This window comes from Macrobrachium rosenbergii, chromosome 42, assembly GCF_040412425.1.
Source record: "Macrobrachium rosenbergii isolate ZJJX-2024 chromosome 42, ASM4041242v1, whole genome shotgun sequence".
NCBI classification, from domain to species: Eukaryota; Metazoa; Arthropoda; class Malacostraca; order Decapoda; family Palaemonidae; genus Macrobrachium; species Macrobrachium rosenbergii.
The window spans coordinates 15,058,709-15,086,363 of NC_089782.1; the positions used below are offsets into that span (position 1 = coordinate 15,058,709).

At 41.6% G+C, this 27,655-nt stretch overlaps 2 protein-coding genes across 5 annotated transcripts in view; one reads left to right on the top strand and one right to left on the bottom strand.

Annotated features, from left to right (window-relative positions):
• Positions 1 to 11,015, bottom strand: part of LOC136827971 (X-linked retinitis pigmentosa GTPase regulator-like) — a 33,391-nt gene extending 22,376 nt beyond the window's left edge. Inside the window, exons 1-3 of the mRNA XM_067085550.1 lie at positions 10,931 to 11,015; positions 8,892 to 9,017; positions 2,255 to 2,347 (exon numbers count right to left, since the gene is read on the bottom strand). Coding sequence (XP_066941651.1) covers positions 2,255 to 2,347; positions 8,892 to 9,017; positions 10,931 to 10,961 — 250 coding nt within the window. The 5' untranslated portion in view covers positions 10,962 to 11,015. The remainder of the gene's footprint in view (positions 1 to 2,254; positions 2,348 to 8,891; positions 9,018 to 10,930) is intronic.
• A 4,936-nt stretch (positions 11,016 to 15,951) lies between these two features.
• LOC136827972 (broad-complex core protein isoforms 1/2/3/4/5-like) overlaps positions 15,952 to 27,655 on the top strand; it is a 121,199-nt gene continuing 109,495 nt past the window's right edge. Inside the window, exon 1 of one of the 4 annotated variants that reach the window (XM_067085552.1) lies at positions 15,952 to 16,028. Coding sequence is in view for 1 of the 4 variants with exons in the window: in XM_067085551.1 (XP_066941652.1) it covers positions 27,280 to 27,304 (25 nt within the window). In the remaining 3 variants the exon portion in view is untranslated. Of the gene's footprint in view, positions 16,106 to 16,232; positions 16,287 to 27,264; positions 27,305 to 27,655 lie in introns of those variants that run through there. The other 3 variants (XM_067085553.1, XM_067085554.1, XM_067085551.1) reach the window with 3 other exon arrangements.

A 27,655-nucleotide genomic window follows, 5' to 3' on the forward strand; every position in this document is an offset into this window, starting at 1 on the left:
GCCCAGAAACTTGCCCTGAGTCAACAGGAGCAATAACACAGGAAGCAAAGCAGGAGCACATGGACCACAGATACGCCAGAGGCAGTGCCACAGCACACATGAAGGCCAGCAATGACAGCGATCAATCCACATCAGCGGGAACAGAGTCTGAACGATCCCGACGTGAACCTATGCCATTCCAACCAGGTACTGTGGTCGATCCCGAAGCAAACATTGTGTGAACATTGGGACTCCTTCAGGCAAAGATATCCCAAATGAGACATCTAGCTAACTACTGCTGTGCCTACGATGCTCACTTTCATGTTTGTCAACATGAAAGAAAAAGCAAAGATGATTAGTAGGGGGAGACTCCTCTTGCTCCGAGGGGAACTGCCCTACGAAATGAGAGGAGGCCCATGAGAAGAGGTCACCCGACCACCCGTGCGCCCCCCCTCACGGTCTTCACCTAACAAGTGAGCGAAGAGGGCAAAGAGAGATAGAAGGACCTACAGGGAGAGAGAAGGAAGGAGGGGAGGCCACTAAGGGCGCCATGGAAGTGAACTTACCGGCAATGCCCACAACCTCCCCCTCAATCCCCCGCAACTCTTCCACAGCACAGGCGGCGAAAAACAACACTCAGCACAAGTAGAAAGGTAGTCATGCCCTTGTACACGGAGGGCATGAGCCCAAGAAGGGGAGCCAACTTGTTACGTCCCGATCAATGAAAGGGAGCAAAGTTATTATGTCCCAATCTAAAATATCCAAACGTACAGGGGAATGCCTTCCATATCTAATTAAAGGGCTACTGGAAGAGAAACATTACCACTCGGTTACGCCCCTCTAAATTCGCCCTTGGCCGTCAAACCCAAGACACAGATACAGGGGAACAACGGCCTACGCAAGGCTATCACAAATTGTGGATTTGTATATTAATAAATATCAAACACACGTGATATATACACAAAAATATAGAAAGATCCCACCGGGATAAATAAAGAGCTTAACGACAGTCAGGCAAAGAGATCCGAAAACACGTCTGCAATGCATGAAGGCCGAAAGCAAACTGGAATGTTTACATCCAGGCAGGTGAGTATTCCCGCCTACCTGGCGATAGTTACTGCCTACCACCTCATTCAAGAGTTTAACGGCCGTGTCCAGCTTCACTGTAAGTAATTCCTAATGTAAAGGACCGATGGTTTGTATATCGTGTTGGAATAACTGACATTTTGGGTGTAGAAAGATGTATATTCACTAGAGAAGAAACTAAAGACTTATCTCTATCTTCCTGACCAGGTGTTAATTCTAAAGGAAACCTAGATTCAAGACTAGCTGTTCTCTTACTCTCTTTGTAAGTCTATCCTTCTCTCTCTAATGCAGCAATTTATCATCTTATCTATCTCTCCCCAAGACCAATCCTTGCAATGATTGCAACAGTTGTCTGAATCACAATCCACTTCTCAATGATAATGCATAATATGCATTAGTACCCAATTTGGTCTTACAACCAGCTACCTTACAAAATCTAACAGATTTTGATAAGGAAGATTGAGATGAAGAATTCACACTGCCAATACAATAAAAAAATCCAAATAACCCAATTTGTTAACCAAAAAACCAATCCATACTGACAAATACAATAAAAATCCAAATGACCCAATTCGTTAACCAACAGAAACAAATCCATACTGCCAAATACAATAAACAAAATCCAGATGACCCAATTCGTTAACCAACAAAAACAAATCCATACTGCCAAATACAATAAACAAAATCCAGATGACCCAATTCATTAACCAACAAAAACAATCTCAAATTTCAGAGCACTTTTCTACACAACCAGCCGGTGTTATCAACAAGAGAAGAATGACAACCAGAGCAGTCACTATCTTACCCACATCCTCCAAAGAGTGGGAGTAACTAATGAAATCATTCATCAATGACTGTTTCAGTTTCAACACTTGTCGAACCTGCACCAAGCAGTCATAAAGCAAATGATAGAGGGAAAATTTCACCTCAAAAATATACTTTTAAACATAATCAACTTCACTTAAATGTAAACAATGATTAAAGAAAAGTTAATTGTACCTATAAACTCTTGAAGGATACACACTTAGAGAATATGAAGGTTACACTGTACTGTACAGTATTCTATAAAACTTACTATCAACACAGGCACAGAAAGCATTAATGATAAGACTGTAAGTTATATATATTTTGAAGTAAACTAGATAAAAATAATAAATGCTTTCATATACATGTAAACTTTTTCTCATACCTTTTACACATGATGGTTTTGAAACTGGCTTTGTAGAACCCAGGCCAAGCTGACCCATGTCATTGCTACCAATCATAAACACTCGCCCACTCTCTGGAAGGAACAACTGTACTATAATATAACCACAGTGCTACAATGTACAGAATAGGTAAAAAGTTTTGTGTAAATACAAAGTAAAAAAATTTAACAAAACCTCATTTAAGTACTACTGTATCACAATGTTTATTGTATATCTGTTAAAATCATGAGATTACCATAATAAATTAATCTACAATGTAACATGTAAAAATAAAATCGTCTTATTATAACTGTTAACCCCAATAAAGGGTACAAATTACAGAGTTTCTTGCATATCACAACAGGCCCCTGCTGTACTGCTTTCTGTCTTGTATCTTCGCCAGTTCCGTCTGGTCTTTTTTCACTCAGTATTGTAAGCTCTTTAACTGTAATTTGTTCCATTTCAATTATCATTCAAGAGCAACCCACTGGACAAGCAAAGTGACAATGTGATTGTGTTAAATTGCTCTACCATGCTTAAAACACAGGTTTTTTTTTATTCTGAGGAGGTATTTGACATTGCCCACAGACCAGTAATACAGAAGGTCTTGCATCACTATGGCATTATCAATAAATATGTTAGGCAAATCAAAATTACCCATGAACTAAGTAAAGTCAAAGTTAGCACTGATAGTGTCTTAAGTGAATTTGTAGCAAACAGCAGGGTGCTAAAAGATGTTATTTTACCTTTCTCACAGATTTTATAATGAAAACAAAGGTTGGAGATGGAAGGTAAGGTTGACATTGGAGTAACAACAGAACTTGATAAACTTAAAATATTCATATGATATTGCTGTAAACAGCTAAACTCCACATGATTTACAAAGATTTCTTAGGAGGTTGCATCCTGCATCTAGAGAGATGGAACTCAAATGATATCTAAGAAAACCAGATGTAATGAGTCCAGAGTATGCACAAAGGGATAAAATAATACTAAATGGAGAAAGGATTAATGAGGTTGAATCTTTCAAACATTTAAGAACCACCATGTCCAGTACAGGTTCTTACGAGCTGGAATTTAGTGAAAGACTATAAAAGGCTAAATAAACAATGGACAGGCCTAATAAGATACGGAAATCAAGTAAGAGTGAAACAGTATACAAAAGTTGGATTAAAGTAAGATTATGCATGTCTAGTACAATCTGTACTGCTATCTGAACATGAATCTAGGCATGACAAAGAAACTAGACCTAAAAGATTTTGTTGATTTGAGAATAAAGCTTTAATAGGAAAATTGGGAGTTGGATTCCCAGATTGAGTTAGAATGGTGCCATATGGGAAATCATGGAAGTTCCAAGAGTAGAGGAGGTAAAGATGAAAGGGAAAGAGATGGCTTGTATGTACTTCCCTCAATCCTGGGGAGAATAGTATGTGACAGTGTCTGCTGGGCTCTGTGGTTACCAGAAAAATTGTAAAACCCACACCTACTTGTATGAGAACTATGAGAAGAGAGGCTGGAGATAAGTTAAGCACTTTAGAAGAAGAGCACATGAAAAATATATATGGCAGAATTTTACAAAGCCCTTTGCACTGAAGGCAACGATGAAAACAGTTGTAATAATGAGGTTATTTTGGTACTCAAATGACAAACTACAGATTCTTGATCATTCACATACAAAAAAGAAGCTCTTGTAATCCTGGAAAATGAGGAACATCTGTCCTCAATTTCAAGTCAGATTAAGACCTATGTTCTGATATGATGCTTCTCACCTGCTACTACATTAAAAATATTCCTTTCCCTACTTTTTCTTTACCTGGTTCTTTTTTCCCCATTTCCACTCTTCCTTTGACTGTGCCAATTTCATTTCTGTGATCATACTGTAAGAGCTGGTGACTGGCATTCTTGTTAGATTTTGCGCTTGGTTTCTGACACATAAGATATGATCATGACCATGTCAAAAATCTACTGAGAACTTCCTCAAATAGCAGTAGCATTGACAGCATTTAAATGACACAGTTTACCCCAGCTATTCACCACACAACCACGGCAACACAGGCAATTATCAAGTGTCCTAATGTAAAATGACTTTAATTATCACAATTTTTAAAAGTAAATTGTATTTTTCCTAACTATACAAAACTGAGGTCCTTTACATTAAGAATTACATATGGTGAAGCTGGACACGGCCATTAAACTCTTGAACAAGGTGGTTAGGCAGTAACTACCATCAGGTAGGTGGGAATACCCACCTGCGCGGATGTAGACATTCCAGTTTGCCTTTCAGTTCAGGTTCAGATTGAGGGGTGGCATGAGGCGGGCATAAAATGTAATGCAAAGGACCTTGCTCAAGTGATTCAGGAAATGCAAAAGCATATTCTGAAAGTGAATGATATGAAGATCCCTTCAAGCAGGTTAAATGAAGTTCATTATTTCCTCACAGGGTCAGTGGGAATGCACACCTTGATAAGTTTATAATGCAGGCAAAAAATTTTGCCAAAAAGAACAATGTCCAGTGTACACTCCTGACATTTGCAGGAAGAAAAAAAATGAGGGACAACTCACAGACCTAGCACACACCCATTCACACACTGGATATCTGCACAGATCATTCTTCAAGTATGAGAATCATCCTGCACAATCAATTCTTACAACAGCAAAACTGACACCACAAACAAACAAGCCTAAGTCATCAGGTATTCAACCATGGAAATACTTAAAAGAGCTTCAAAATCAGCTATGATACGAGAAGTGCAAGATGCCTGATCAGCAAAGCAGCCAAGAAAAATAGTGGCACTGTTTACCCAATGAGTGGGTAGGTTCCCACACCTTCACTCACCTGCTGCTAGTTAGCTACCTTGTTACTAAGTTTCACAACCTGGCCAGCGGGAACGCAGTAGCCGGTCGTCTAGATATAGAGAGATCTTTATCCCCATCAAATGAAGCCATTTTGCTAGTGGAACCAATACTCTGATGAACACTTGCGGAGCTGTTGAGAGGCCTGGTTGTAAAATCCTGGAGAATGAATGTCCTCTACTAGCTCTATGGCCTCTTTCTGAACAAGGGACTTTACCTCTAGTAAGAGAGCAGCAAATCTCTCCGAGCCTGGAGAGTAACCTATCAATTCGACAGGCTTGCAGATTAGAGGAGAAATGTTCAAAGAGGAGATAGTGTAGCCTCCTTCAGGGCAGACACTATCCAAGATTCCGCTCCCTTTTGTTCCCACCGTTCCCAAAAGTGAAAGAGCCGCGCTCCTATCTGAATACGGAGGACTATGTTTTCATTTCTTGGAGTAAGACTTTGAAGAGGACTTCTTGATGGAACGCTGTGGGAAACGGATATAAGTTCTTGTCCTAATCTAGGACCTAGAACAGGAGCTCCAAAAGGGAGTAGGTTGCAGTGGAGACGAAGATCTGGGAGGAAGAGCTGAAGAATCCTTTAGGCATCTCATAGATTGGGTGAGCAGGTCCTGAGTGTTCTTTTTCTGCAGGTCAGAGGCGATGTTCAGTACTGTAGCCTGTGGAAAAAGATATGTCTTGTCCAAGGGGAGAATGGGAGGGCCGATCTCTGAGACAGTGATGCCTTTCAAAGTAAAAGAGCACCAAAGCTCCCTCTTCTTAAGAATACCCATGGCGTACAGACTGGCTAACTCCTGCGTACTATCGCAAACGCCTCTGTCAATACAGGAAAGTACTACTCCCAGGAGATTCGACGAGATCTCTTGAGGTAACAAAGAGCACTCTCTAAGTTTGCATGCCAAAGCGCCCACCGCCCAATCAAGGAAGCTCATCACTTCGAAAACCTAAACAATATTTTTAAGAAGGTGCGCAAGTTCTGAGTCCGAGAACATAATTTTCTACTTCCTCCAGTGCCTTCTTAGCTGACGAGGGAATAGCGGGCGAGAAGCAGCTTGGATAAGTTGCTAGCAGGAACCTCAACAGCACCAAGTACGCCGATGAAGGCGCATCTTGATCGGGGACAACCTCTTCCTCAGAAGAGACAGGAGAAAGTGATAAGTCTGCTGTCGTCTGAGCTGTAGGAGGAGCCCTCTGAAGCAAACTGAGAATATATCCAGTTTGCTCTGAATTGGGTCAACTGGAGGAGGAACAATGTCCGATATGGCACTACTAAGAAGCGGTGGAGCGGCGCCAACAGGTGCTCGGGGGGCGCTGTGGAGATGGGAGCCAGTAGCGAAACTTGTCGAAGAATGGGCGCCAATGGGCACTTGGCGGGCGCTGTGGAGACAGGGGCCCGTAGCGAAACTTGTTGAACAATGGGCGCCAATGGGCGCTGTGGAGACGGGAGCCAGTAGCAAAACTTGTCGAAGAACGTAATGGGCGCTCAGAACGCTGTGGAGATGGGGGCCAGTAGAGAAACTTGTAGAAGAACGAGTGCCAATGGGCGCTCAGGGGGCGCTGTGGAGATGGGAGCCAGTAGCGAGACTTGATGAATGGGCACCCAGTGGGCGCTCAATCGCAAACGGGAGTTTGGGCGCTTCTTCGACACTAGCTGCTGGTGTAGATGATTGTAGAAGTTAAGTATACCTTAGTTTTACCAGACCACTGAGCTGATTAACAGCTCTCCTAGGGCTGGCCTGAAGGATTAGACTTATTTTATGTGGCTAAGAACCAATTGGTTACTTAGCAACGGGACCTACAGCTTATTGTGGAATCCGAACCACATTATAGCGAGGAATGAATTTCTATCACCAGAAATAAACTCCTCTAACTCTTCATCAGTCGGCTGGGGAATTGAACTCTGGCCCATCGAGTGACAGTCCGCAGCTCTACCGACTCACCCAACAAAGAAACGTCTCCGCACCACGAGGCGCTTAGGCGCCAATTTACGACCATCGTCAGAAGAAGCAGAAGAGAATTGTTCCGGGGTATCCCAGTGACTACACGATGGGAGCGCTGAATCCTTGCCCTTCTTACAAGGAACAGGGGAAGAAATCTCAAACTCCACTGCCAGCAGGTGTGACTTGTCTACATCAGGGGCGCGCCTGGGACTAAAGTTTTCGGAGCTGGAGGACATGGTGAGCCACTCATTTGAAGGCCTTTCCAATGGCCTTTGGTTGCAGTCTGGGTTTCATTAACAGACTGAACCGAGGGGGCGACTTCTCGGGGGCAGACCCCACCGACCTCCCTTAGGCTGCCAGTATGACTCCTCCCAGGTGCTGAGGAGTATGACAGGGACCTTGGCCTAGGAGAATAGGTGGGCTGAACGGCCACCTCCTCCACTACCACTGCAATTGCAGTGGATGCCACAAGGCGCTCTGACTCACTTTCAGACTGAAGTGAGGGGGTGACTGCTCGGGGGCAGACCCCACCGACCTCCCCTAGGCTGCCAGTTTGCCTCCTCCCAGGTGCTGGGGAGTATGGCAAGGACCTTTGGCCTAGGAGAATCGGCGGGCCGAACAGCCACCTCCTCCACTACCACTGCACTTGCACTGGGCACCACGGGGCACCCTGACTCGCTTTTATCCATAAGCACTTTCACTGATGACACTAATTTAGCAATCGATTGCACAATCAATTCAAAGCGAGTGTCGATTTTCTACTCCAGACTAGCGATGGTGTTGGGGGTCGGAAACGTGAGAGCCAAGTAAAGGAGATGGTTGCACAAATGGAGGAGATGGAATGGGATTGGAAGAAATTACAGGTGCGATTGCATCCAACTTAGTGGATGAATCCTGACTAAATAAAGCTTTACTAGGTTCCTTAGCAATAGCTTTCATCTTCCTATCTCTGGCTGGTTTCTGAGATGTGCATCTAAAGTCTTCCACTTCTTAATGTCCCAGTCATTACACTCCTCACAACGTAAAATCTACTGAACATGTTTGTCCCCTACATGGAACACAAACAGTGTGCGATCGTAAGATTCTCAGTTAGTCTATTATTGCAGCTTTGCTGCAATACCTAATGTTAGCACTACTAGTGTCAGACATTCTAGAAAGTCTAATACAAGTCCAAAAAATGGGCAAAGAGTCGTCAATCAATAATCAAAATTCGCCTAACACTATCTTAATTATACCAAAAGGCTACGAAATTAAATACTTCACTAATTGAAGACAGTCAAACAACCAGCAAAGTATAAATTCCAAAATTCGAGCTGCTGTCAACTACAGTCCTTCAACCACAGCCGGCAGAAACAAATTGAAGCTCTTTGCTATTGTACCTTATCTTACACCCGAAAGTGGGCGGGTCATGTCGCCATAACCATAACAAACTAGCGGACCTGCAATTTCAAAATTTTGAGCTGCTGGTTAAAAGAAACTAATAGCTATGTAATTACTGGGTAAGTTACTTATATAAAATCTTTACTGTTCCCTTGAGGATGGTCTACTGTATAGAGAAAGTGCTTCACAGCTAAAATGGAATAGTTCTGACAAATAAAGAAATCATAAAGTACTTCTGATATTGTAACTGTTTATTTATTTTAATGAGGGTACTTGATAATCCAGTATGAATAACAAGTATATTTCTATAATTAACACAGACCTTTTACTTATATTACAATACCGGTTCATGAATTATGAAACAATGTACAATAGTAATAATTTTATAAACGCTATAAAAAACACTTCATGAACAGTAAATAACAACTCTCAAGTAATTCTGTTTGAAATAAAAAAAAATGTACCTGTGACAACAGCAGTATGCTCATCTCCACAAGCCAGTTCCAAAATCCTGTCATTCTTGATCCAAAACTTAGAAGGAGAATTGTCAGCAAACCTACTCTTGCCAAAGGTAAAAACAGCACCTGTTGCTGAAAGAAGGATAAAAATGAATTCATTACACTGAATGTACATATACTTGACACATCACATTCAGTATGCATACAATATACTATTATAAGTTTATGCATAATTAACAAATATTTCCACTATATAAAGTCTTACTTTTTATAGACTTTTATTCAGATAAATTACAGCATTCTCCTTCATATGACACAGCATTTACCAGTGTGCAAGACTAAAATTATCATTTATGCATACAAATTTGTTAGTCAACTGCATACAATATTGCTACTAGCAAGCAATGACCACAAAATTAGTTTTATGCTTTACAACTAGGTCTATGCTGCAGCTTTTTCACCATAGTACTGGCCACCTACATTGTTTCCCAAGTTCACTGTTCTTTTAGTAGACATGATATCTAAAATGCACAGGATAAAGATGGGCTGCATACTGGAATTTTACTTGGCTCAAGGTAAGGCAGTGGTTAAAGTAACTAATGATAATAATGATGCAAAATGATATAAGTACATCAGTAGGCCTACTGCTGCACTGCAAACTAATAGCAGAAAATAAGGTGAATCTATTATCAGTTTAATGGTAGTTTAAAAGACATCCAAACCAGAGTAAACAACAAACAGCCTATGGTTAGCCCAACTTGGGGGTGGTAACACTACTACCGCGGCCTGGTTCCCACCAGTTAGTGACTGTAATATTTACTGCCTTTTGCTTATTTTTATGCCTTATGTTTGTGTTTATGATATTTGCAGTTTTTGTTAATGATTTTACGTTCATCCCCAAAAGGGCTGGTAACATGGCTCCCATTTTGCACGTAAACTGATAGTTACTTAACTAGAGGGAGGTGGTAATAGTCTTCAGTTTTATCTTAGGGATTTATATTGGTGTTTCTAAGCAAGAGCTCGGGATGGACTATTACCTTAGAAGTTGATTTTTCCTATACTTTTCGTGTTGCTAATGAAGGATGTGGTACTGTTTATTGTCAGTCAATTATTATTAACCTCATATCTAACCAACATGGTTGGGGAACCATTGAGAATGCGAGGTTTTGGAAATGGGAGAAAGATTGGACCGCCATGTTGTTGTTATGGAATAGTTCCGCACATGAGCAATTCATCACGGAGCCATATGTTTAAGAAGGGACTGACTAAGGAAACCTGTTATAAAAGGAACTATACTAACCTAATGCAACCTAACCTAGCAGGCCATGTTACTTAGTCAGGGGGGCAGAGTTCCCTGTTGAAGGAAACCTCACTTTTTACCAAAAGTTTCCCTATAACACTTTGCATCCAAAATAGCATTCCAGATGGCCAGCATACAACTTCCGAGGTCAATTACAGGCTAATTACAGTTGACCGACAAAAAATAATGGTAAATTCTTTACAAGCAACCAAAATACTATAGGAAAAATCAATTTCCAAAGCAATACCCCATGTGGAGCTTTTGCGTAGTTCTACCTTTACATTTAATTGTATCACCACAAGGAAATTAAGACGGGAATCTAGGCTAGCATAGGCCTAGCAAGGGCTACGCTAAGACTAGCTTGCTTGGACTCGGTAAGGCCAAACTTGGTCTATATTACATATTAAAATTTAAGTAGGGATAAAACAAAACATACACGAACACCAAATACACTATTCACAACTTGAGCTATGAGAAAATCATGGCATAAATTCCAAGGCGTGTCAAAGGGCCCTTTTCAATAGTCGGCAATGCAAAGCAAAGGGCAATGACCCACGACAATTAGAAAAAGTTTACGAAGGCATGGAAGGAATCGGGCAATCAATAGGCTGAACAGCACCTTAAATGTAAATCCCAGAGGCGAATTTCAAGCACATACTTAAAAATGGTCTTCTATACTCTCAAAATGTCTTTCAGGAAATCTGTCGTTAACTTATATGAACGAAATTCACGTTTACTCGCTCACCAGGAACGTCGAAGTCGCCGTCGACTGTCATGGTGTTCAAATGTCATTTTCTACCAAAACAATGTGCCGTTCAAACAGAGCAGACGACAACGAAAACAAATTGGTGCTGTTTTCTGACATTTTTATGTGAGATTTTTTTAATTTAAAGTTTTGTACGGTTATGTTTTGCTTGTTTAATTTGAAATTTTTATATTAAAACTGATAATTTATTATACGTTTAAACCTTCTTAAACATTGGGTTATAAATGGAACAGTTCATTTAGAACAGCTTCCTTCCTATTCTTCTTCTTGTTTCAAAAGGTCACACCGCATATTTCAGAGAATTCTCGATGCCGACGTCTCTGAATGATTTACAAATTAGGACGAGTATAATTTTACTCTCCGTTGGTGTCATCTAGTTTCTTTCAAAGTTATATTAACCAATCCAATGCACTAAAAACCAACTGAAACCACCTTATTTTTTTCAATATGGCAATTCTAAAATTTTGGGCGAGGGAAAAATTCCAAGCTTAATCCTCTGAGATACAGTGAAGATCTTGTATTATTCATTTTCGGCATATTCCTATGCTTAAACGTGCATTTAATAATTATCATATTAGCCGTCCCGTCCGGAAATACCTAGAGCTATTGATTCCTGGTCTTAAAATAGAGCCGGGTCACTCTGATTGTCCTGGTGACATTTAAATCACCAGACGCATACAGTAGCTTAGAGATTTGTAAAGATAGTTAAGTATCGATGAAATAGAAAACAGACATTTCTTTATAAATTTGGTCAATAAACGCGTGTTCTATATTAGGAAAACATTCTTCACGAATAAGTAGATATGAACAGTATCTACCATAGACTAGAATAAAATCAGTAGGCTACCTTACAGTAATACGAAAGGCATAAAATGATAATATTAGGGGAAATTATTCCATTCCATAATGCAACAGCAGACACAAAGAAAAGAGACAATAGGTACTGTGATGATTAAATGTGGGCTGGCGAGTTTGCGTATGAGGGATTAAACGTTTTAAATTCTTCATGAGCAGCATGAGCAAGTGACTGGTCACTGAACATCCAGATAATGTCTTGGATATCCATCATATATGCATACACTCAGCACCCAAAGCACGAGAAGCGAGGCAATGGCTACTGATAACTCAGCAGGTAGGTCTAAGTTTCACCCAAATACCCGGTTCTTAGCTCACGTTGACAGTATAGTAGAATCGCCAGTGAAAATCCACTCGGAACTTGAACAGAAATTGAACTTGGAACCAACACAGTGAAAAGTCATCGGCAATACCCATGGGCCTTATAAACTGGCTCTGGTATACAGTATAATGATAGCATCAACCAACATTAATTTAAATAATTAATGAAAATATAGCTCAACCTATATTTTATTAATTTAAGAAAAAGCAGACGTTTGATTTCATGGAAACAGATAGCAATGCAATGCTTTATTACAAAGAAACGTAGCGTAATTACCCAGTTATTTTCATTTCACAGTGAAGTATCCCTACTTCAAATAATGTGATATTCACAAAGATTGTATGTTGTAGAGATGATTCTCTTTTCATAGGATTTATTTACTGAGGAGTAATAAGTGAAAAGCAACAAATACATTTTAAATATTACAAACAGGCACGAACAAAATTATATTCAATATAAAACACCAGTATTCGAAGAAAGCAAATCAGCACGTACGGATGTTGATTATTGTTTCATATGGAAAGTATTAATGACAGCTTTCAAATAAACCTCGCTTATAAGTCTCATCAGCAACTTTCCCTCAGCAGTTTACTCTTTTCACATCTGTATTTATAGTCATCGTTGACTGACGAAGTGACTATGTCCATTTAACTCTCATCAGGCCCTTCACTGTATGGCTCAATGAATGTTTGAATGCTGTACGATTCAGGTGCTTAGATTTTTCAACCCACACTGCAGTTCTTCAGCTGTTGCTCTACAGTGGTCAAACTTCAACAAACAACTGCTGAGCTGCTGAGGAGCTGTGTGTGTATGTGTGTGTGTGTGTGTTAGACCTCTGTTCTTGGTCCACAAGCGGTAGATCAGCAAAAATAAGTCAATAAAATGTAGAGGGAGACTGGATGACTGTATCCACAATTTTGTCGTGAATATCATCTTTATAGGCTCCTTCTGCATCATTCATTTTCTTATAGTGAATTTCTCATCAGACTGTATTCGTTTCCGCAACAGGTGCCTTACACCTCAAGATTGTGTTCTCTCTGCTTTGCTCTAACTCTGCCTTGCTTTGCTCTAGCAGCTTGTTCGTCCTCTACCAAATCTTTCAGACGATGGTGTGTTAAAATGAATATTCTTGTTACACATTAAGCTAGTTGGCCATAAGCCAGCATGAGCCTTTGGATATAAGAAAGGAAGATTGCGATTTGGAAATGAATAAGAAGCCAGGTGTCGAACACTGACCTCGGTAAACCTTTGCTCTCAAAACCTCAATGGTAGAGAGATTTAACCATGTAATAAACAGTGTTAGCAGAAAGTAGGCATATCCATCTTGTTTGAGATATTTGGAAAGTGGACCTGTGTGCTCAAAATGAGTAGAAGTATTGAGTGGTAATTGTGGTATCATACGTAAGAAGTTAGTCTTCACATTTTCCTGGCCTTATACTGTATTTCAACTTGTGTAAGTTGTACTCCAGTGTACACAGCATTCATTCAGGCTCCCAGACATTCCCTCTGTCAGTGGTCTCTCGGATAAATACAGCAATGTCCTTCAGCGTTTCATGGCTATGTGAGTATTTGTTAGCAGAATACCTCGATAATAAGTAGAGAAACATTGAAACTGACCCTTCATGTTGAATGTCTCATCTGTAGCATTGGCAATAGTTTTGCTTTTGCTCACGTATAACGTGAATGTATCAGTTATCTGTCCCAGCAACTGACCACATTACTCTCGGTTGATGCATTACAACCGTAACGAGACACTATGTACATTTTTTAAACATCTGAATTAAAACAAAGGAATACGAATAACAAATACAATGTAAAGCTGCTGGTAAATGCCACGGTGTGTAACATTTCATTACTTCCATGTAATCAACAACTAAGTGAATTTTTAAATACTCGTACTTTTCGTGTATTTCTTTGCTGGTTTTTAAGAACTCCAGATTCAGCGATGGATTCCTGGACATAAAAGGCTTTTGCGGATTCGGAGATAGATAGACACTTTAAGAAAAGTTTGAAAACCGAACGTGGACTAATTTTTCTGTTGTGATTCTTAAGGATATAATGCTGGGTATGAATGGACAACTGAATGAAATAACCATGTGAGGTACAAAACGCTATCCAAAATTAAGAAAAAAATAAAGATTATGAACATGAAGAATGCTGGGGAAAATAAACGTGCCAACGCATGAAGTGATGGTTATATTAGCTTTCCTTTGTGTTTTTGTTTTTCTCTTTTCATTTCACCTTATTTTTAAAACTTTCCAAAATGCCAAGAAGGGATAAAATTTAGTCCTTTAAAAATGCGAAAGTATTTCTGGATTGTCAGTACTGCCGTTAAAGATTAAAGGTCCATTGTATTTTTGTAATCTGCCATACTTATCCAGTGCTAAGTGAATTAATGAGCGTTCTATTGGCTGTAAGAAATGAAAGCCTATCAGTCTCATTTAATTTCTTCGTATGATTAACCACTACATCACCGATCTTTGATATGAAGCTAACAAGGATTTATGTAATCAAACGATAAGGAAATATATTAATTTATGAATGCAATCTACGTTTTTTCTTTTGTTTTTGAAAAAAAAAAAAACTGGCGTTCAGAATCGATTTAGGAGAAAAATTAGGTATTTTGAATGTTCTGTTAGTCGTAGAATTTGCCCTTATTTATTTTTCTTATTTGGCTGATTTAGATATGAACTCTTGCCTTCTTGCTGCCTTCGTCTCCCCCATTCGGACATTGTGCAAGCCATATTATCATTTGATCAATTGTTCTGAGTTTAAATGTTGTAACACCTCTCTCTTATGCTTCTTCTGTATTGCGGATTGTTAAAGTTTGAGCTGAAATAACATAGATTAATGGACCCAAGATGCAACAAAGAAATTGGAAACCACACTTCTGAGCGTACAGAACCCAGACAATTTAGTAAGTTGACCTAAGTACAAAACAGAGGCGAAAATTGGATACATTCAAGAATTAAAAAAAAAAAAAAATAGCAGACAAGAGCGTTCAGAAACCTGAAACTGCGTCTGGACCGTATAAAAGGTCGGGGGAGGCCTCCAAAAATAAACAGGGACGACGACGAACGAAGACGTCCTAAAGCAAACACAACTTCTCTATTTTTTTGTCCTTTTTAATACTTACCTTTCTCCGTCCATTGCATTCCACTAACCATTTGATCTGCCTCCAGGGAAAGGACGGTTTTATCATTAACACTTTTATTGCATGCTAACGGGGACATCATTTCACCAAAAAGTATCTTCTGTCCATAATAAAGCTATGTATCTGGCTCTTTACCGCACTATCGACAAAAAAGTTATGAATTCTCAACTGAATATTGTAAAACGTACCTCTGTCGCGTTTAACACGCTTTCAGGTTGCACTTGCAGTTGACAGCTATCTTAACGATATATTTACATGCGGTTGTCAGTTTTCTTTTTTAGGGTGTTCTGCGTTCTTCCAAGATTCAGTAAAATGCATTTACAGATGCTTAAAGAAAATCCAAGAACATTTTAGAGTTTTGCTCCACATTTTCATTTTGGATACCAACAAACAACCTAAAATCACAATGTCATAGTCATCACCTCACTACGTATGAGCATCGAACAAAAAACATTTCTAATAGCAAAAAACGATGGGTTATTATTGTTATGCCAGTGTATTAGTGATAAAAACAAAATATTAAGATACAAACTTTTGCGAATCTTATGTTAATTTATACACTAACCTCAGGAGTAAAAACTCCCTTGCCCCGTTTAAAGATGGCTGCCATGTTTCATCCATTTTTATCCCTTTTCACCAAAACCGAGAAATTGTCAGTTTTCTAACACATTCTTAAACAACGAGTAGCATAGCGTCAGTCAAACATGGCGGAAAACTGCATTTACCTTACAAGGCATTTGAACCCTGTAAGTAACTTTTCCGTTACCAATTGTCAATGTCCTGCTTCACGCTGATAGAAATACGAATGTAGAGTCAGCAAATGGTAAAATATTCAATAACTGTCTTTTATTTCTTGTAAATTTGGAAGGAATAGTTCCGCCCACCGTCTAGCCATTGGCGACGGTTTGTTTACATTTGACGAGCTCGGCGTTCGTGCCTCCCCCCTCTGATGATCTCATAGAAGAGATGAGACAAATATGTAGTGAAGAGACGTTTTAGGAAAGGTGATTTTTATGCATAACTTCATTCGCTTTAGATGGTATTTTAAAACGGTTTTACCAAGTTGCGAGTTTTTCGTGTAGGCTACCATCAAGGCTAATCTGGAATCTGATTTAAATTTTTAATGAAATGCTACGTAGGCAACCATTGTGACAAATATCAATGTCTTAGAATCACATTTGACGCATCTTACCTATATTTGACCGTCAAAAATATGAAAGCCCTAGGTTAAGCTTAGGCTTGGAATAAGCTCATTCCATAGGCTGGATTAGGCCAAACTTCCAAACTTCGGTAAACTTTTGGTAATTCTGAGTATTATCTCTGCGCCTGTGTTTACATTGGAAACTGGTTTTTTCTACACTTTTAGGGCTTCTGATGCTGCAGGTACATTTGTTGGTAGAACTGTATAGTAGCTCCGTGCAGCCAATGGCGCTATAACTTGGCTTTTTCTACAGTTTTTTGGTTGCTAATTATGAATTTACCTTTCATTTTTGGCACTCAAGCCTATTTAACCTGTAATTAACACCTGAAGTCCATCCAAGAAGGGGTTTCCATACGTGATCTTCACAAGACAGAGCACGGGTACGTCTGTTTCAAACTTCATATCCCGTCTGGCAAGTGCAATAACTTGTTAACGTATGGGTACCCAACCCCTCTGGGCCAGTACTAAACATGGCGAAGGAACATTCCATTTGGCCGACAACAAACATGCACCGCCAGTATCAGAACACCTAAAAGTGTAGAAAAAACCAGTTGAAAAGATAAAACCATGTGCAGAGCTAATGTATAGAATTACCCATGTGTTTGTTGTTGGCCAAATGGAATGTCCCTTCTCCATGTTTAGTACTGGCCCCGGGGGGGGGCAGCCGGTACCCATAGGTTAAAAAGTTATTGCACTTGCCAGACAGGATATGAACCGTTCCAAACAGACGTATATACCCGTGCTCTGTCCTGTGAAGATCACGTATGGAAACCCCTTGTTGGATGGACTTCAGGGGTTAATTACATTCGTGCAACAAAAATTGAAGGTAAGTCCATAATTAGCAACCAAAAAACCATAGAAAAAGTCAAGTTAGAAGGAAATTGCCGCTGCAGAGCTATCACTTAGATCTACCAAACTTCTAACTGTGATCACTATGATTTTTTGTAAAACTAAGCAAGAGCTCTGCATGGGGTATTACTTTGGAAATTGATTTTTCCTGAGGTGTTTTGGTTGCTTACCCTATTAAGAATTTACTGTTATTTTTTGTCGGTCGACTGTAATTAACCTCAGAATTTGTACGCTGGCCATCACGCATGTGCAGTGTTATAGGGAAGCTTTTGGTATTAAGTGGAGTTTCTGGAGCCCCCGACTAAGTAACACGGTCTGCTAGGTTAGGTTAGGGTAAGTTAGGTTAGTGTAGTTCGTTTTATAATAGGTTTCCTTAGCCAATCCCTTCTTAAACATATAGCTCCCTGATGAATTGCATATGTGCGGAACCATTCCATAACAACAGCATGGCAGTCCAATCTTTCTGCCGTTTCCAAAACCCCGCGTTCCCAAAGGTTCCCCAACCATGTTAGTTAGACATGACGTTAATAATAATTGACCAATATTAAACAAGACCACCTCCTTCATCAGCAACACTAAAAGTACTGTATAGGAGAAATCAATTTCCAAGGTAATAGTCCGTCCGGAGCTCTTGCTTAGAAACACCCAATTTTCTTTTGATGTGTGCTTTTTACATTTCTGTTTTTCATTTCCTTGGCAAATGGGTGGTTAAATAGTTCCTGGACCTTAATTATCTTTTACAATCAGGGATATCATAATGGGAAAGTGGGGGTTTTGGGTGGGGAAACAGAAGGATGCCTTTAACCCAATGTAACCCAGTATCTAGCTCTTTACCTAGCCCCCTGAAACCCCTTTCCACCAAACCTAACCAAAGGCATTGTAAACTAAATATGGTTGCAACACAACCAAACCTAGGGTTCTGCCCCCCAACATAACTTAGGTTACCAGGTCCTCACCTGTTGTGCTATGTTATTTGAAAACCCTTTAATAAACCTTACCTCAGCACAACCGGAACATTTAGAAGTGTAAAGGGGATGGCAGAATAAGTTGTAGCACTTCAGTTTCATATTTTGCTCAACACTTAGTGGTACAATTAGTTTCCACCTTCCTAAAATCTCTAGTAGTAAGATAATCGATGATTTATTAAGTTCTTTTAAGATTGAACGTTCTGTCTTGCCGAAGTACTTCAATATTTTTCTTGCGTTCTCCTGCCTTTAAACCCATTGAAGCTATAACGTTAAGACACTGACTAAGAAGTTGCTTTTTGTTACGGCTTTAGCTTCAGCTAGAGGGTTGGGCAAGCTTCAGGCAGTTTCTAGGTTGGGTTCCTATGCAAGAAATGATACGTGTTTGTCTTTCTTCCGGAATTTGTGGCGAAGACAGTGTCAGAGGTTAAAACTCTGCCTCATTCATTTAAAGTTCTTTACCTGCAAGTGTTCGTTACCGGCGATCCAGCGGAGATGTCTTTTGTCCGGTGCAAGAATTAAACTCTATTTATCAAAGGTTGAGAAACTCAGTCCGCTTCCACATACACTTCTTGTCTCTCAGCGGAATCCTTGCTGTCCGCTGTCAAAGATTGCGATTAGTTACTTTTTGAGGGAGGTGATTTCCCAGGCTCCTCAGGGTTGTTCTTCATCGTCTTCAGCTCTGTATTTCCCCGACCGCACAGTATCTGGAGTATGTCCACTTCATCTTCCTTTATAAGGAATTATTCAGTGCCTTCTATTCTGGAAGCAGCTACTTGGAAGTCCATCTCAGTGTTTAATTCTTTTATTTAAGAGACGTTTGATTCGCCTCATTGCATGTAGAGGAGAAGTGTACTATCTAGGGTGTGTTCAGTCAGCTGAGGTGGTATTCACTTAATGCGGAGGTTTGGAGGGTTATTCTCTTAGTCCACGTGTAGCAGCGAAGTCTATTAACTAGGGTGTGTTCATTTAGCTGAGGTGGTATTCACGTAGTGCGGAGATTCTTAGGTTAACCAGATAGAGGAATTTATTTTAGTCTTTAGAATTCTTAGGCAACAGTGATAGTATAATCACATGAACTAAGGTTTAGTACATTTTAAGTATCTTAGTCTTTGATAGTTTCCCTACGAGAGTCCATGGGGGTGCTTTAGTAGGCTAGGCTATTTCGCCGGCGCTGAGATACTTCTTCGCTTGTCGGCCGTCAGGCCTTATCCGCAACCCACATGGCGGAGGGTCAGCGGCTCGGCACACTGCTTCATTTCCCTCCATACATGAGAGGTTCTGAATAGCCACATGGGTGGCTCATCGTACTCCTCCATACATGAGAGGTTCTGAAGAACCACATGGGAGGTCGATGGGCCGAGACAGTATGGACCTGACGGGTGATCAAAGTACTCTCCAGCATGTCTCGTCACGAAAAGCATCGATTGATAAGGTGAGTGTATAACTAAATAGATATCCTATGCAGAGCAGATCGGTGAGCTGCCATCTCTGCGGTTGTAAAAAGGGGTTGTGCCGCAAACTTAGATGGTTCTCCCAGAGGTACAGCGGCTCTGCACCCTGCCTCATTCTCCTCCATACATGAGAGGTTCTGAAGAACCACATGGGAGGTCAGTGGACCAAGAGTACTGACCTGACTGTCTATCAAAGTACTCTCCAACATGTCTCTTCACTAAAAGCTTTGATTGACATGGTGAGTGTATGACTAAACAGATATTTTATGCAGAGCAGATTGGTGAGCTACAATCTCTGCAGTTGTCAAAAGGCATGCAATAGAATTGATCCCTCCTCCTCTAAATGTTAATTGGGCAAATTCAGGTGTTCAGGGAGTGTATTGCAGTATGAAGTTTTCATGATAAAACTGATATTGTAATATTTACCTGAACACCTGAATGAATCCCACCCTCCTTTCCCCACATCAATTTTGACCTTGAATAAAGCAATTGACGAAAAAGGGGGCATGTCGGTGCACACCTGTGTCAGCATTGCCAACTGTTTGTTATGGTAGCTCTAGTGACAAGATTTTACCTGCAGCGTTGGTAACGCTGGCTGTTAAAATTCCCACTATAGTCGAGCCAAACGAAAATGGTGCGTGAGAGACTGAATGTATCGTGACGAAATCTAAAGAGTTCGTTCATTTTACCTGGAGAGCGCGGTTTAGAGAAGTCCTGAAACTGAAGATGCATTAAAGTCTTAAAGGTGGGAGGGTTCCGTTGGTCATAATCCCTGATATATTTTCCTTTCCGGCTTTTTTTTCCAGGTGGTCAGTAGAAAGCAAATAGGAACCTCGGAAGAATTATGATCCCAGGTCAATCAGAGGGCACACAGGGCGCTTTAATAGATTATAAGTGGTATAACCTTCAAAAATGCATTTATCCTTGAGACCCACATGTCTTCTGTATAGGACTGTTTCTCCCTATATATATATATTTTTTTATAAATATTACTGCTGTTTGCCCTCGATGTATTTAGGTGTAGGAATATTAGTCAGACTGACCTCGACAGAGAACATCTCTGTCCAAAAACTGTTGTTAGGTAAATACAATGGCCAGGCAGTTCAAAATAACGATCACAGCAGAGACAGATGGCGCCCATGCATAGGCTGGGTAGTTCAAAAAACAAAATATGCCTATGGCATTAGGGACCTAAACCTCAGAGAGGGTTTTCACTCAATAGTCTCTAGTAATGGTGGCCTTAAGCTATCTTTTCCTTTACTCTATGCATTCAAGCGATGTCTTTGTCAAGGTCGGAGTGCCTGAGGCGGCGTGTCAAGAGACCGCCTCACCTTGTGGGAACGTGAGCGAGGTCAGAGAGAGACAGACCACGAACGAGGAAGTACGCCGTGTAGCGTGCCGGAACGGTCTTCTTTGTTCCTTTACTCAACTTTTGCTCCTACGTCTATATTAATTAGTGAATTGGGAAGACTGCTAGTATCAAGACTCCTGAGGTCCGGTGTATGTGCAAATGACTCGATGTTCAAGGTAAGTCCGATTCTTGTTAAAGCTTCGTCGATTGACTAATAACTTTTCTGTATTTTCGTTTTCTTTGTTTCATTCTCCAGCCACCACTTACGGGATATGCCATTACGAAGTCTAGATTAAGCCAAATTATTATATTTTTAGCGTTAGCTGAATTGTCCCAGTAAGTCTCGGGGATTTAGGCAAGCAAGTAATTTTTAATACTCTGGTAGTCGTTATGCCTAGCGCTCACTGTTTGGGGAGAACCGTTGTGTTTTTGTATTTAATACCATCTTAACAAGTAGAGATTTTTTCTGCGTCCGCAGTTGGTGACGTTTATCATACAGTCTTTATTTTCCTTGAATATTCTTTGTTAAGGTTAATTACCCTTAACTGGCGACCTTTGATTAATTAACGTCTGTCTTTGAGGTTAACTCTTGGCTTCAAGAGACAGGTTACGTGTATTCTTGGCCTGCAGGACTGTGCAACTTTACTTAAATTAACCAATAACTGATCAGCCAAGACGACATTGTAACATTGACGACCTTACGTAGAATCTAAAGTAAATTTTAGAGAAAGAATCTGGAGAGAAGGAAATTAATTACATTAATTCCAAAGATAAAAGTCAGATATTGAATTCCATTTTACTCTTCAAACAAGGAACCAGGCATAATAATAAGCAATAAGAAGAATACAGTAGTTAGAATAACAGGTATAGTGAGAATTAGCGTAGGTAGGAAAGATTGCATCAAAAGCAGAGCGAGTCATAATTTGTAACGTTGTGAGAAAGGGCATTTTTACCGCGTTCGGACCATTCGAGTTAAGTCGTCAAAGTAGCAACGGATTCGAAGGCCGAATCCGCGGAGCCTATGTCATGTACACAAGTAATTTAGCAATCGTGTCAGCAATTCCGATCATTATTGTTTTCATATAGCGGGAATCATTCAAAACACCGTGTCAGTGAGATAGCGAAAAACGAACGGAAATAGTAATTTTACCATAAAATAAATTTTCAGTAACATAAATTTGGTCCCATCCGAATCACACAAATCCATTTCATTGTCCCAGTAGCCACTCCTTTGTTTGGATGGACGTTTTTGCCATGGAAAATACAATAACAAAAGACACAAAGTTGTTTGGTAACCGTTTTCCATCCTTAACGAAAAAAATATGCATGATTGGTATATTGAGTAAAATCTGGATACCTGCATTTGTTTAGTTCGTTGTTTTGAATTTTGTCCTAATAAGAAAATACCAATTCCTCCGCTTGTTGTTTTTTTGAAATTGTTTGAACTAGAGGACCGGCCATTTTGATGTTCCTTCGCCAGAGGTTGTTTTTGAAATTTAGGCCTAACGGGACTTGGCATATCTTAAGACTTGTTATTGTGACCCGACTCTGCTTCCAGCCACTTTTTGGGTCTACTTTTTTTTTTTGTCGTAGTAGACCCACCTTGGAATATCTTAGCTAGGCAGACTTGAAAACAAAACCAAGATATAATTTAGTCAGGAAAGATAGGCCTTAGTTAGGATTAATACAATAACAAGTTCTATACAAATACCTAATGCCAAAAAATCATATAAAAGAATTTTAAATTTTACGCTAAAATCTTGTGACGTCACGTTGGCTCCTTTGAAGGGTCAGGAAGCAAAGACGATGTGTCCGCATTTTTTTTTTTTTTAGAACCATGCCATTGTGCAATTATAAAATCTTTGCCTAACATGTTCTCAAGCAGCAAGAAATTAGCTAATTGAAAAAATCAGAGAGAGTAAACCCTCTGTCCCACAAGTCAGATGAGGACGGTCGACTGAGGCCTGGTACCCCTACCCATAGCGAAACCACAGTTTTCACCTTCTGAAAGAAGAGCGGTTAGCTGGGACCAGCCACTCAAAAGTACCTTTAGGAAAAAAAAATAAAAACCCAAATTCACTTTATTCCACAGTGCCAATAATTTGCTGCACTGTCATCAATTGAATAGCTTACTTCTCTCTCTCTCTCTCTCTCTTTTACCTTCCCTTTCTCTCTCATTCAATTGTTACACTCTGCAGGGGGTGTAGAGTGCCTTTCCTCCTATATAGCCTAGTTGGACTCAGTAGAGGTCCTAGGAACACATTGGCACCAGTGCCACCAAGCAAGCATATAAGAAAATAAATAAAACCAAAACAAGGGGAACACAGAAGAGAAAGTTCTTCTGGAACCTAACCTGCACCAGTGCCTAGGGATACTGAGTGCCACCAGTGTGACCTGTACACGGCACACCCAACTACAGTGGCCCCTTTTGAAAGGGTGCCACGTCACTGAAGAGACACTTCCTCGCTGCCCAAGTACACCCAGTCGACCCGGTTAGACGCCCTTCCCCACCAGAACCATGGCAGCAGAAAATTATAAAACCTTCCTGGGGCTGGGGGGCGGCAGGTCTCACCGGCTCGGGACTTACCACCTGGGTCAGGAGCAAGTGGACGACTTGGCCAAGCGGGAGAAGGAAAGAAAGACTCGAGCAGAGGAAGTATGAAGCCGAGCAGAGGAGGTATGAAGAAGAACGGAGGGCGTATGAAGCCGAGCAGAGGCAACTGGAAGAGGAAAGAGAAGAAAGAAGAAGACAGCATGAGTTAACCTGCAAGGAAAGTGAGCTAGCCTTCAAAGAGAAAGAGCTCGAGCTGGAAAGAGCGAAAATGGAGAATGCCGAAGCTATGGCTAGACAGCAAACCTCCAGTCCTACACCTGCTGCATCAAACACTCCAATTTCGAGCATCAATTCCCTCGTCCCCAAGTGGACTGAGGACGAGCCAGAAGCATGGCTGGAGGAGATCGAGGCTCTTTTCAATAACTACAGCACCACGGAGACAGAGATCCTTAATACTAGCCAAGCATATGGAGGGAAAAGCCAAGGCAGCGCTTCGCTCACTGGAGAAGAGGCAGAGAGGCAACATGGCGGATGTTCATAGAGTCATTACAAAGGCCTATGAAATAACCCCAGAAAAATGGAGACAACGGTTCCGAGGTCTTGCCAAGGAAGTCGGCTGGTCTTGGGCGGAATGGGCGTGTCAAAAACCCAGTCCGGAACGCGCTGGTTCGACTCCTTGGCCTGCACGACATTTGAGGATCTTTTCAATCGGACCATGCTAGAAGACCTTTACCAATGTGTGCCTGGGCCCCTTGCTGTATATCTTAACGATAAACAGCCCCCCACACTTATGGAAGCTTGTCGCATGGCTGATTCGTGGGAGACTTTTAATCAGTCGCATAGCACCTCGCAGAAGCGAATCGTTCCTCCAGCCTACCTCTCGAACTCAAATCGCTCAAAGAATGGACTGCCGAGCAAGACCATGTGCAACTATTGCAAGAAGGGGGGGACACGCTGAAGCTGAGTGCCGATACAAACTCGGCACTAATAAGCAGCCTACCCCTACCAACCAGAACTCCTCTCCCGATTCATCTGCTCAGCCCTCTCCTCCGACAGTTACTGCAGGCCACTGAGCCCATCCAAAAGGCCCGTGCAAATCCTGTGGGGCTGCCAGCCACTACAATGCTGGATCTCCAGCCTGTCCACATCATGTCCCCACCACAAAATTTGTCAATCTAATTAGCACTTCATTTTCTGCAGCCAGTCTGCACCGGATCCTTTACCCCGAGAGACTGGAAACCCAGTTCATCTCGGTGGCCCCTCTTCAGAGCACTAGCCTGCCCGTGACCCTTCCGGTCACAGTAGACACTGCGGCAGACATTAGCCTGATCACTAGGGCCCAAGTGCCAGCCGGTGCCATGGTTGATGAAAAAACCCGGTGGGAAATGAAGTGGATAGAAGGCCACACCATTACCGTTCCCACGGTCCAACTCCAGGTTACGACACCTTGGGGGCACAATACCCCACCGCCTTGGCGTGGTAGGTGGAATCGGCCCGGGTGGCCTTCTTGTTGGGGCGGGGATCTTCTCTGGGAAGCCTGTTATCAATGCCACTCCGCAGCCACGTTATCTCCTCCATGGAGGCCCCATCTAGAACTCTCGATAAAGTCAAACCCCCACCTTCTGCCCACCAAAGTGGTCCTTGGAAGGGCATAAACAAACTATTTTAGGCCTAGCCCTCTCCAATCGCGAAGGGCTGGCCCACCAAGAGGTCCTCCTCTCCCGAAGAGATATTCAGGAGGAGCAGTACCGCTGCAGGACGTGCAAGCGGACAGACCACTCCACAAATTGGGAGGGCTGCCCAAGTAAGCAACGCCCAGCGGATGCCCCGAACAAAACTCTCGGAGAGGCTACGATCTCCTGCTGGGGCAGGAATCCCTGCCGCAGCCAAACCCAAGTGGTCCCGCGGTGTGCACCTCGGACCCCTTGTCAGGCATGCCTGACCCTCAACTGCTGCCAGTGCCACTTGCGAGCACTGAGCAGTGCCACACTCCGTCCGCCACGGACGTTGAGCTACCAGTTAAGAAGGCCCCTATGCCTGGTCTAAATCATGAGGCGAATCCTCCTCCGGGAGATTTAGGATTCCCCATGCAGTTGATCATCGCAACTGGAGAGCCTCCAGCACCGAGACTACTTTTTGCCAAATCTGACTCAGGGGATGAACCCTGGAGGATCGAAATGGTACCCCATCTCTGGAAGACCAGGAATTGGCCTCCTCGGACGCAGAAGTCGAGATCGCTCTTGCTCGGTTGTCGCAGCAGCCGGGTAGGGAGCCCTCCTGTAGCTTTTGAAGTTGCCCCTGACCCGCGCCCGCCAGCCCTTCTGGCCTGTTCCCAGAGTTGGTGCCCTCATCACCTCCTAGGCCTGCTACTGATAGGCCTTGGAGGAACCTGAAGAAGAAGAAGAAGGGGCGGAAGAGAGCCCAGTAGTTGCCGAGCAATAAGCTCATCCAGGCACTAGTGCCCTCTCGGCACAGTGCCCTACTATCTTAAAGTGATCCTGGCCCCTTGCCCAGAGGAGGTAGCCAGTGTGATCTCTCTTTTTCCTTGTACATAGCCTAGACCACCTTAAAGTACAGTACATCAAATTAGTAGCCTTGTTCCTTCCACTTACCACCGAACCGCAGTAATCACGTAAGTAGCATAACTAATTTCAATAATCTTAATTATTGTGAACCGAGCCACGATGCTCATGACACGCATGGCCTAAGACCTCAGTGAGGCACCCATTTATCATATGAGGCAACCCTCATGAATTAACTAGTAATTATTAATTGTATTAAACATAAACCAAGTTGTAATTTAGTTAGAACATTAACTCTTATATTGGTGCTACGGTCGGGTTAGGATAGGTTAGGCTAGGGAATACCATAGAATGTCCCACTACATCATGATTGTAGGAGGTAGCCTATAATAACCGTAAGCACCTTCTAGTACTATTAGAATTAGGTAAAGTAGTGATTATAGCTCATATCCTATCTAGGGTTAGGTAGTTCTGTAGCTAGGTAGGCTAACCAGGACTAATCTGCTCAGGGGAAGAAGAGTAACCTACTAGAGGCGAACAGCTTGCTTAGGACAGACCTTCATGCCCGAAAAGGGAGTGAAGGCCCTCTTAAGTGGGGGAGCTTTTATAAATATTACTGCTGTTTGCCCTCGATGTATTTAGGTGTAGGAATATTAGTCAGACTGACCTCGACAGAGAACATCTCTGTCCCGCAGGTAGGCCAGGCAGTTCAAAATAACGATTACAGCAGAGACAGATGGCGCCCATGCATAGGCTGGGTAGTTCAAAAAACAAAATATGCCTATGGCATTAGGGACCTAAACCTCAGAGAGGGTTTTCACTCAATAGTCTCTAGTAATGGTGGCCTTAAGCTATCTTTCCCTTTACTCTATGCATTCGGCGATGTCTTTGTCAAGGTCGGAGTGCCTGAGGCAGCGTGTCAAGAGACCGCCTCACCTTGTGGGAACGTGGCGAGGTCAGAGAGAGACAGACCACGAGCAGGAAGTCGCCGTGTAGCGTGCGGAACGGTCTTCTTTGTTCCTTTACTCAACTTTTGCTCCTATCTATATTAATTAGTGAATTGGGAAGACTGCTAGTATCAAGACTCCTGAGGTCCGGTGTATGTGCAAACGACTCGATGTTCAAGGTAAGTCCGATTCTTGTTAAAGCTTCGTCGATTGACTAATAACTTTTCTGTATTTCCGTTTTCTTTGTTTCATTCTCCAGCCACCACTTACGGGATATGCCATTCTTAAGTCTAGATTAAGCCAAATTATTATATTTTTTAGCGTTAGCAATTGTCCCAGTAAGTCTCAGGGATTTAGGCAAGCAAGTAATTTTAATACTCTGGTAGTCGTTATGCCTAAATCACTGTTTAGGGAGAACCGTTGTGTTTTTGTATTTAATACCATCTTAACAAGTAGAGATTTTTCTGCGTCCGCAGTTGGTGACGTTTATCATACAGTCTTTATTTTCCTTGAATATTCTTTGTTAAGGT